The sequence below is a fragment of the Stylophora pistillata genome, chromosome 4 (assembly GCF_964205215.1).
Source record: "Stylophora pistillata chromosome 4, jaStyPist1.2, whole genome shotgun sequence".
NCBI classification, from domain to species: domain Eukaryota; kingdom Metazoa; phylum Cnidaria; class Anthozoa; order Scleractinia; family Pocilloporidae; genus Stylophora; species Stylophora pistillata.
Window position 1 is genome coordinate 37,203,452 of NC_142522.1, and position 12,049 is coordinate 37,215,500.

Genomic DNA, 12,049 nt, shown 5'->3' on the forward strand with positions numbered 1-12,049 from the left:
TGAGGAAAAAACCTCGAAATACGGACCGCTTCGTTGGGAATTAAAGCGGAAGTACTAAGGATATGAAGTGAAACAATATAATATCATAATAGACGCATTAGGGGGATGGTGTCGTGACTTAGAAGCCGAAATGAAGGGGTTGGTCGGAAACTAGAGTAAGGGAGTTCTTCAAAATATGCAGAAGGCTGTGATCTCGGGAACACTAAATATCTCTCGGACATTTAAAGTTGTAACATGAACAACGAACATCGCTTTCTATTTAACTCTTTGCCTTCAAAAATTCTGTGGACTATGAGAAACTTAGGAAGTGGTCGTCACCGATTAACTCTTTCATAGCCGAAATAAGTAATAGGTTTTTAAAGATTTTATAACGACTATTTTAGATTCGGATACCCGAAATACCTATTTTTTTTATTTCTCGAGGGTTTTTTTTTTTCACTATAGTTAACGGGCTACGCTCATGCACTCCGTCCAAATATTCTTACTGTATATAGCATACAAAAGTTTGAAACTGCTGTATGATAATAATAATTATCATTATTATAATAATAACTTTATTTCAAAACTTAAAACATTACAATAACTTCGCGTGGGTAATGGTTTTTCCTCTCGTACATTTCCAAATTAATTGACACGGAACACATCTGTTAAATTCGGTTCTCTAGGATCAGACTCATATCAGACCCAAACTAACTTTGATAACAAAAAATACCTACATATAAAAATCGCGAAAGCAACTACTAATTCATATTGAAAGAATTTCAAAAACGTGCATCGAAATTATCCTTATAAAAATAAATTACATTAAAAAAAATATATGAGAAGGGAAATGACACTCTTACTCTGAAAAACTGTAAAAAAATTATTATTATTATTATTATTATTATTATTATCATCATTACTATTCTCGAGCTCCCAGGACGTCTTTCAGTCTGCTCCCGCATGAGTGTGATGAGAGTAGACGCGGCATTACCTCTTCAAACTCATCGAGAATTAAGGTTATCAAGCAGGGAAAGGCTGCTAAGGCTATTAAAAAGTCTCTTTATCAAAGGCTCTTAAAAAAAATAGAAACTTATCGCGAATTTTTTTTTTCAAATAAAGAGTGAAATGCAGCTTAACAAATTCATAGCGATCAACGCGAGGGCATTTAACCAGTTTGTTAGTAGACCACCAAAAATGGCAACGTGGTGACTCTGCTTCGGAGAGAACTGCACTGGCTACCTATTAAATCTCAGCTATATCTCCGTAACGCCGTACTTGCTTTTAATTGTATGACCGGCTCCGCTCCTACTTATCTCTCCTCGAAGTTTCTAACATGTGGTGAGATAAGTGGTCGAACGACCAGAAGCTCCCAACTTCTGCATATACCCCTATATAAAACTAAATCTGGACAAAGGACTTTCTTTTATCGTACGCATAGTAAGTCTATGGAACAGTTTAGATAATACCCTCAAACTCTAATTCTTCTCGTGATTTTAAGCGTAAACTTAGAGCCAAATTACTTGCTGCTTTCCTTTCTCATTGCTCTTAGTTGTAACTTTGGTGAACATTTATCAACATTTTAGCTTCCTTAATTTTTCTATTATACTTTTTAGTACTGTAATTTTGTAATTTTTAGATCATTGTCACCGAAAAACCCTCTTTACGGAGTGTCAATAAAGTTTGTATTGTATTGATTGTACATTTACTTACTCGGTAATAAAGCGGAAGTTTTAACTTTCGCAACTGTAACATTAACTAGTCTAACTAACGACTTGTTATATAGTCGCGTAGCTTATCTAGAATATTTTGCTTTGCGCTTTTTCGTACTAAGAAGACACATTTGGGGATTTCGTTGAAAGACAATCAAAATTTGATCTGAGTTCAGATCCCAAAGTGCAATGTTCCATTTCAGGATGTTTACATGACATAATCATCGAAATCGCTTCCTCAGCAATTTTTGCTGAGTGCCGGTTTCGCTACGAACGAAGCTGAGACGATAGTACGGTAAGTTAGGATATGAAGCTCTAGCGCTCTTATTTCTTTAGACAGGGAATTTTTGATGCCTGAGAACGTTTCTTAAATCTCAATCGGATACCGTGGTGAACGGTTGACTGCGTTTAGTTGAAAGAAAGAAAATTCTTTATGGTATTAATCAAAATATCGACTGTTGTTTACGCCTTCAACTTAAAATGTTTATCCACTATTTGTGTTAGGTTTTAACTTAAAATGTACTTTTTCTGCAAAATGGGAGATGTGTGGACAGAAATTTCAGGAGATAAACGCAAATATCGATGTGATTTTCGTTCTTAGCTTTAGTTTCATTTCAAACATCGAATGTGGATACTAAACGAGCTTTGTATTTACGATTCCGTTCGTAATGATTTTCATTTGGTTGATCACACTATTTTATTCATCTGTTCATGTTTATGAGATGTTCTATATGACTCCGAAAGGAAAGAATCTCTTTTATGCTCATGATATTGATGCGAAGAAAATAAGGACATTACGGCGTTCTTATATAAATCAAACCTTTAAAAACTCAAGCGTCTTCCTCTCTCCCTCATGGACGGAGAGGCAACAATGAAAATACAACCGAGACTTGTTGCTGTGTGCTCGATGTTGAGGAATCGTTCGTTACTTGTGGTGTTCCATTAGGTCCAAGTTAACACATTTAATTGATGAGGAAGGCAAAGACATCAAGAAACGATGTACTCTAATATTATAACATTTATTTGAATGGATTTTTAAATGCTGCAACACGGAAATTGTATGCATAACTTAAATTTTACGAGCTTTCGATGTTGACCCGCGTCATACTGAATTTCTCTAAATCCGTTTGATCGCTCTGGTATTTCCTCCACAATTGAATGTTATAATTTTAATTTCTTTTCCTCTGGAAGTGACTGCAAGCTTTTAAACAAAAATACGAGTGCTGTGACGCTTGATAAACAATTTAGTTTCAACCCTACGAGGATCTACCCTTTGGGTACGTTAACGTGATTGAGAGTATTTAGGTTATTTGTATTTTTCAAGGCTGTAAAATTATTCGTGCAACGCCCCAAATATGATCAGAATGTTGAAAAAGGAAATAAGGAAATCCTTGTGTTTGATTGTTGTCCGGAATCGTTCTTATCAAAGTTTTTATTTCAAAATTAAGTTTTATTCTCGATGTTTAAGTTTTATTTCAACATCCAAGTTCTATATTCAACATTGTCAAACTCATTAATTATTCATAATGTGATCATCCAACCAAGACACGCCAATTTCGTCACCTGCATGTGGTTTGAAACCCCGGTGAAACTCTGCAATGACGCGTTATCCATTAGTTTCATAAAATATCAAACACTTGAGTTTGAGATACAGCGTTCCATTGCTCTTGTAACATATCTAACTGGCTCTATTACCTGATAAAGCATCCGCTTAGAAACTGAATTGACCAATCAGACGATGCGTACTATGTTCACTGTGTTAGAAAAGCAAATAGTGATCAAAAGATTCTAAGAAGCCACTGCTCTGGTTTTGTGTACAATGATATTTTCTTAAGATAATCGGCACAGTCTAATTACATATTGGATCACACTAAACCACTGACAAATCTGCAAAGGCAATAGCGACAATTTACTTTACAGATATGTTACAACCTAGCAATACTAGCCTGCGAGCAGGTCCTCATGATAAGCACTTCCGTATGAGTGCTTCTTCGCCGAGGTAAATTATGAGGCCTTGAGCTTCATGAAAAGATGCGCGAGAGGTCTGATAAAGGGGTCTAGCACCGAGAATGAAGACTCCCGGAAAACTTCTTGACTAGAATCTCCTATGTTTCTCATTAGTGAATTTCTATCGGTAAATGACTAATATATGAGCACGGCTACGTACTACTATTCGTTCGGTTTGACCATAGCCTCGGTAACCGGACCGTCAGGTACACATTGTAAGCTTGCCAAAGAAGATTGTGAACTGTTTATAATCTTTCGTCGATTCGTGATATACGATCATTGAATGTCACCTTTTCCCTGTAAATTTCAATTGTCTTTACAAGCTGACTATTCCACGTAATGCAGGAGGCACTGCCGCGCGCTACCTAATGTATCACCTTCTACTGAGGAATTACACTCATAAAGTACTCAATGATTCCTTTCCTTGTACGGGCTAAATCAACCACAGTTCTATAACTTTTTGCTTCCTGTGATATAGGTTCATTGCAGACCAGTGGCAGTGGTAATGGACGACGTGGATAAGATTTCTTGGGCTCTCTTCATTGCCATTGCAATGGCATCCGTTTTGCTTCAGACATGTCGATACAAAAAGGCTGTTGAGATATTCTCCGAGTGCTTGGTTCTTTTAAAACAATTTAAAACGAAAAAGTCAACTGCTTTTTCTGCACTAGTCTTTCACAGGTTGTTTGACCTTTACTGTCTTGTTGGTGATACCAAGAATGCGATTAAAAATGGAGAAGAGGCAATTTGTATCCATCTTCAAAATAGTGATTTCTCAGCTGAGTCGCGTTTAATTGTTGGAAAGCTTCTCCGCCGCCTCGAGCCTTTGTACGACTTCCCTAAACCTAAGGACTACTTTGGAAATGAACTTGGAATCTGGATAGAAACTGGTAATAAAATGGAACTTGGAGTGATACTCATGCAAATCGGCAGACTGCATGGGAATATGGAAGACTACAATTAGGCTAAACGTTTTTACGAAAAGGCAGTAGCAAGTTTAAAGGAGGCCGGTGATCGTTCCTTGATAATGCTGGGGGAAGCCTTAAATGATCTGGGAAAATACTATGAAATTCTCGAAGACTTTCAAAACGCAAAACGTATGAAATTTGAAGCCCTCGAAGTAAGTAAATACACTGGAAATGTGTTCGAAGAAATCATGATTTACCGGAATCTCGGTGACATCCACACATCTCTCAAAGAATTTCCTGACGCAGAAAATTGTTACGCGAGGGCAGTCTCTATTAGTAGAGAGCTGGGTGACAAAAGAGGAGAGGCCTTCACTTATAATGGCTTAAGAGAATTTTATCACCGTCAAAGCAACTATGCGATGGCCGAGAAGTACGCTAGGAAGTCACTCGAGGTTTACACGGGAATCGGTGACAAGGAAAACGAAGCTACTTTAAGTAGCGAACTTGGAAACCTCTGCCATTTTCGTGGAAGATACGAAGAGGCATTAGAGTTCCACCAGCGATCTTTTGACGTTTACAAGAAAACTGGTGATAAAATAGGAGAAGGACAACAATATGGTAATCTCAGTGCTGTATATAAGTCAATGGGTGATATCCATAAAGCAAAGCAATATTTGGAGCAGGCACTGGCAATCAACAAGAAAATGAATATCACACTAGGTCAAGGAATAGACTACGGTAATCTTGGAACTATCTATCAACAGCTTGGTGATCTTGCCAAAGCAAAGGAGTGCCATGAGGAGGCACTAAAGTTAAAGGAAGGAACTGGCTTGCAAGATACCATACCATCCGAGTACCATCACTTGGGAATTTCCTGTAAGAATGATGGAGAATATGTGCAGGCAAAAAAACATTTTGAGAAGGGTCTAAAGATGGCGAGAGAACTTGGTGAAAGAAGTCTGGAAGGATCATTTTTATCCGATTTAGGCGAAATGGAGTCTATCACTGGTGAGTCTGAAAAAGGAAAAACTTATTACGAAGAAGCATTGCAAATCTTCGAAAAGGTTGGAGACATCGCTAAGAAGGCATCAACGCTCCGTAATCTTGCGAGTGTTTATCGGTTGGATGGCGACCTACGAATGGCCGAAAGTTACCTTAAAAGTTCATTGGGCATCATCAAACAAATTGGAAACAAAAATGAAGAAAGTGCTGTTCTGGGAACCCTTGGAGATCTGTATTATTCGCAAGGCGAATATGAGAGAGCGACATATGTATACCAACAAGGACTAAGCTTAGCAAAAGAAACTTCCTGGAAAAGAGTGGAAGCGAACATACACAATTCCTTGGGGAGTTGTTATGTCTATCAAAAGGATTTTCAAAAAGCGAAGACGTGTTTCCAACAGGCCCTTTCGTATTCCGAAATGATGGAAGACCTTCGAGGCACAAGCATTTGCTGCTGTAATATTGCATCCGTTTATTTTTTGACTCAAGATTTTGAAAACGTTTGGTTGTACCTTAAAAGAAGTATTAAGGCTCTTGAAGAGGCACAGACATCAATTGGAGAAAGCGAGTATTACAAGATCGGCTTTGTTGACAAACACGATGGACCCTATCAATTCATGGTTACCACATTGATCACATTAGGAAATTTTAATCAAGCTTTGTCAGTTGTAGAGCTTGTACGAGCCAGATCACTTGCGGAGTTGATGGTTAAAAGATATTCCGCACCACCTTTACCTGACTTGGATTCCAGCCAATTAACTGATTTCCGTCATTTCGTTCGAGATAAGAATAAGTCCTGCCTATCATTCTGTTTTGTGCAAGGAGATCTTCTTTTCTGTTGGAGTTTAAGGGCTAAACGAGAAACGATGGTGAGAGCGGTTAAAACAGAAGATTTCCCTGTAAACATTCGACCTCAAGGTATGTCAACTCAAGACTGGGTAAAGAATCTTGCGGATCAGTGTTACAGACAGTTTTCACTTTTGCGAGGCGAACAGTGTGAAGATCGTTTGCTATTTCTCCGACAAAGATTTTGACGGACGATCTCCAGCCGAGCCTCAAGAAAACCCACAATTTGAACAAAGCCAAAACACCTGCCAAGTCGAGGAGAAGAATGAGGGAGGTTCAAATAAAGAACCACCCCTCAAAGTGTTGTATAAAGTCATTATAGCTCCTAAGGCAGATTTTCTGGAAGGCTCTGAGATCATTGTCGTCCCTGATCGTTCGCTATACAGAGTTCCATTTTCTGCATTGATGAACGAGAAAGGCGAATTTCTGGCAGAGAGGTTCAGGATTCGGTATGCTCCATCTCTGACGACTCTCAGGCTGATCCGAGACAGTCCTGAAGATTATCACAGTGAGACTGGTGTTCTTATAGTTGGCGATCCTGATGTTGGCACAGTCACGCACCAGGGAAGTGAGTTAACACTTCCTCGATTACCAAAGGCTAAAGAAGAAGCTGAGATGGTTGGAAAGATTCTCAATGTTCAGCCCTTAACTGGCAAAGAAGCTACCAAGGAAGCGGTACTACAGAAGATACACTCTGTAAGTCTCATTCACATTGCTGCACACGGTGAAGAAGAGAGAGGTAATATCGCATTAACTCCATCCAACCTTGAGAAGGACGACTTTCTGTTAACAGTGGCCGACATTTCAGCAGTCAGATTGCGAGCCAAGCTGGTGGTGCTCAGTTGCTGTCATAGTGGAAAAGGCCACATCAAAGCTGAAGGAGTGGTTGGAATAGCTCGAGCCTTCTTAGGATCTGGAGCTCGCTCAGTGTTGGCATCTCTCTGGGCCGTGGACGACGAAGCAACAATGGAGTTTATGAAGCAATTCTATGAGCACTTGGTGGACGGGAAAAGTGCCAGTGAATGTCTCCACGAGACCATGAAATGGATGAGGGAGAACCCTAAGTACTCGGAAGTGAGAAAGTGGGCACCGTTCGTGCTGATTGGAGATGATGTGTCATTCAAATTCGCAAAATAAAAGTAAGTTCCAGGATGAAGGTAGATACAGTGATACAAAATTAAGTGAATAAATAATGACCTTTGGAAGTATGCTTGGCACATAGCAACGTATGTCGAAGTAAGCTTGTCTTTTAGTGACGAAATCTTACATTTTCTTTTCTTGTTTTAACAGTGAAAGAAACTCCTTCCTAACTGAAAGATCGAGAAAGTATCACGTGTCTCAACACTATAAACAGGACCGATGTTGCTGTTATGAAGGAGAGGAAATCCCTTCATTTCAATAGACTATTAATTTTGTAGTTTATAATCATGGGTTTTACCAGACGTGTTCTTCATTTGAGAATATCTCCGTAGTCTGCCTAGAAGTGCCAGGACGGGGACAACATAGGATGAAATGCAGTTTGAGTCGAACAAGAGGACGAAAATGAAATTAATTTATTAATATACTGCCGTGTTATACTGGGATTTCCAAACCCGAGAAAAGCCGTAACAATACACGTGAAAAAACAAAACAATTCGTCACTTAAATCGCCAATCAGCTGCCGACACGTCACTCACCTTTCGCGCTACTCGGTTATGTTGATGAATGAATGGCAAAGCCTTCACCTTTCTCAGTTAAAGGTTGTCTGTCGAAATTGTGTCGGATTATGGCGGCTAAAGCACTGAAAAATTCGTATCGCTTACAGGCAATGGCATTTCTCGTGGCTGAGAACGAAAATCGAAAAGTAGGAGATTTGCCACAGGCCGATTTTGCTGGTAAGGAAAAGGTCAATAATTGACAATTTTGTAAATTGAAAGTCACGTCCATAGTTTGTTTTTTAGCCATATCAAAAACTCACATTACGACTTTTTTTCGGGGACCGTGGATCCTTTTTTTTTTTTCAGTTATCGATAAAGTCGACGTTCTTGTCAGTAGAAGACTTGTATTTTTATGATAAAAGAAATAATCCATGGTTACTTGTTGATTTAGAATTTCTCTTCTGATGTCCAAATCATAATTTCACTCATGAGCTATCGCACACTTGAAGAGAGAGCCCATATCTACGCGCACTCATGTATTATTCTCTATATTGCAATTAAGTGATTGCGAATTAAAATCCTGATTTGAAAAGCTTTTAAAATCTCTGTAAAGTGCGACTGTTATTTTTAATAAACCTCGTGTGTCAAACAAAAAAGTAACTACAAAATTATTTGATTATTTAATTTGAAAAACTAGAATTTAAACAATGGTGATGAAAATGAAAACTATAGGCTTAACTTGTAATCTGACTTTATCATCCAAATCTTTAATCATTCTCGCTCCTTAAGCTATTCTTAGCATTAATCCATGAAGTATAACCCCATTAATCTTCTACAGAGACACAGAACGTTACAAGTGATGTAGACGGTTTGACAAGAAGAAAAAGAAAATATTTCCATTCCTGCCGAAGATATTCACTGGACAACGAAACCAGGCAGCCCCCCCCCCCCCCCCCATTCCCTCGTTCTCATCGATCGTGGAATTTGATGGTGGCAAATTCATGAAATTTTTTTTAAATTCCATAGAAAACAGATTGGATGGATACTATGGGGAAACTTCGCCTTGGAATCGACAGGCTCAAATAGATTTCTTGTGTCTAATACAGTTGAAGAAAAAAAAGCGTATGTGGGTCAGGGACATTTAAACAAGCTTGAATTAAGATGAACTGAAGGATACTTTTCTTTCTCTTAACATTATAATAAGTTGTGTGGGAATTTTGATTTACATGAACTTTGTAAATTTTAGACACTACGCCATAGAGATTTTAGGGATTAGAATTTTACTCCTGATGGCGTGGCTTCTAAATAATAATACATGATAATTTATATAGCGCCCTATCCAAAAGCTCTAAGGCGCTCACAATCAAGGTAAAAAGTAAAATAATAATCAAATAAAATAAGATAAAATAAGATAAAATTTATGAAGTTCACGTAGAATATTTTCAAATCTGATTTTGCTCATGCTGAAGGTTGCTCCTGGTTCGCAAGAACTAATTCTCGCGAGGGCTAATGTACACCTGAGGATTAATGAATACTCTTTCTATATTCACTGAGCTCACCCTCTAATCAAAAGTGACTAGCATCTAACTTCTTCCTACCATATCACTCCTGAATCATACAGTAAGGTCACGAGAAGAAAGGAAATGATCACCTCCCCATCTAGGGAAGAAAGCCTTGCTTGCCTGTTGCGCGGGAGGTCGAGGGTTCAAGCCCCGGCCGGACCAACACTCAGGGTCTTAAAACAACTGAGGAGAATGTGCTACCTTTCTATAATATAAAGAAATGGATAGATATTCTAGTCTTCTCAGATAAGGACGAATAAACCGTAGGCTCCGTCTCCTTCAGGGTTAGGGGTAGGAGACGTTAATTTCGCACCCACGAGATTACTGTATGGTGGATGTCCTCCCCTGCGATAGGATGGGTGGGTATGAGGGCCGCAGGTTAGAAAACTGTAATAGGTTGTTACGCTTCCCTCTTCAAATAAAGTAAAAGTAAAAGGGTCTGAAGTTCTTTTTACAAATTAAATTCATCGTCCTTCTTAAATAAAGGGGTCACTTGCCCCATTTTCCAGCGTGGAGGATAGTGACCTAGATTCATTGAACAGATCATTAGTTTTGCAAGAGGCTCTGATATCACAGATGCAGACTCCTTCACTGAATCGTGGAGGTATAAGGTCATGGCCGCAGGATTTACGCGTATTCATTTCTAACAAAAACTTCTCCACTTGCTTTGAGTTAGTAGGTTCAACTGATCGAAATTTGTCATGTTTGAAGAATGGTTAGTTAGTATGGCCTGAATGCCTGGATGAGGGTGTAATCAGTTCCAAAGTCTTCCCCGTTTATCTCTGCTGCTGCATAAGCAATATGAATAAAATAACTGTTAAAAATATTCCCCATCTCAGTTTTGTCTTTGATGAGTAACCCATTTTCTTCCAGTAGGATGTCGTAAGCTTGTCTTGATTTCCTTGACTGAAGAAAAGGACGATAAGTGTTCCAAAACTCGTTCAGTTTCTCTGTTGCTTATGTATTGAGAAAGTATGCCTTGATCGCTTTTCGTCTCAAAGAAGTACACTTATTTATTTGCTTTTGATAGAGAGCATAATTTACATCTGTGCGATCATATGTCAAGTATATGTGAAATTTTTCCACAGCTTATTTCTGTGTCACTGAGATGGATGTGCGTCATTGTTCCGTCATAAAAGGCACCTGATTGCCTCTCACATGGAATTTCTTTATAGTTGCTTGTTCATTTATAATATCCAGATAAAGCGTTTCAAATGCAAATAATTTATCGTCCACATCGTAGAAAACATCCATCACATGAAACGGAGCATTTTGCAGCAGGTCTTCTAAAAAGATGTCTGGATTAAAGTTCTTATAACTTCTAGCATAAATTTTTCGCGATTGTAGTCTTGGTGCTGAGAGTCTTAGAATATTGAATGCAAGGGAGTGAGTGAGTACGTGACGACACAGAAAACGGCTACGAGGGAGGCTACAACCACTGAAGCTCTCGACTGTTACAAAAATTCTCCATCTCAGCGCCTTGAGCACGGAGAATAAGCATACTGATGCAGCGTCGGGTTATAATAAAGGGCTAAACTTAAAGTATCGTCAAATATAACTGAGTACTTCTTTTGAAAAAGCTCTTGAGTGCTACACTGATTCTCCCAGTAAACACTTAACAGAATGTGTGGAGAATAGTATTGAGAATATGCATATTGATGTTAGGGTGTAAAAGGTTAGTCGTATTTAAGTCAGAGCGAGATTCCAGATTTTGAAAACGTGACTTCGTGGCCTGGCGACAGGATATGACGAATGCTTGATTCAAATTTTCGTGACAGTTTGAAGTAGCATTTTTAAACTTTCTTTTGATGAGTTCAACAACAACTCATGTGAACATGCTTTCACTCGAGTTGGGAAATGCTCACTAGGGTTGTGCAAAGGGAACAAAATTTCGAGATATTTACCTGGGTAAGATATTTATCTTACTGGGCTGGTCTAAAATAAATATTTCAAAACAACGTCGACGTTCTAAGATTAAAGAATACTTCTTATCATAAATAGATTTCCTTACAGCTGTCATCAAGTGTGAAACATTTTTTTTTAAGGTAGCAGAAAAAATTGATAGATTTCTCTTTTAGGGAGTTTAGATCAAAGTTTCCAAGGAAAATTGTAATATTTCATTCTCCTTCGGGAGCACCTTTGATTTTTACTTTATTTGAAACTTAAAATTAAGACTATTTTATTTCTTATGACGTGTTTTATTGAATTTGTATTATTGTGATTTTGTTGAATGCCGTTTACTTGCAGCGTGTTTAAACACATTTTGAAAATTCTCATGAATAGATCAACATTTTTAACAAGCAAGAACAATGCTAGGGGTACTAGCATTATTCATTTGGTCTCAATCAGAATTATTACGGAAATGACGCATAGAAGCTTGTTGAAGCCAATTAGTG

The 12,049-nt window shown here is 38.3% G+C and overlaps 2 protein-coding genes across 3 annotated transcripts in view; both read left to right on the forward strand.

Moving 5' to 3' along the window:
• The window catches only part of LOC111328838 (uncharacterized), a 12,425-nt gene extending 10,753 nt beyond the window's left edge, over positions 1-1,672 (forward strand). For both annotated transcript variants that reach the window (XR_016000565.1, XM_088758517.1), the window contains exon 3: positions 1-1,672. This exon is cut by the window's left edge and continues 312 nt beyond it. The gene's annotated coding sequence lies outside the window, so the exon portion shown is untranslated.
• Positions 1,673-1,930: 258 nt separating this feature from the next.
• LOC111328834 (uncharacterized) lies at positions 1,931-8,529 on the forward strand. The gene is given in 4 exon segments (XM_022933363.2): positions 1,931-1,986; positions 4,177-6,623; positions 6,625-7,593; positions 7,745-8,529. Coding segments are annotated over 2 exon segments (3,387 nt in total). The 5' UTR covers positions 1,931-1,986; positions 4,177-4,203; the 3' UTR covers positions 7,592-7,593; positions 7,745-8,529.
• The last annotated feature ends 3,520 nt before the right edge of the window (positions 8,530-12,049 follow it).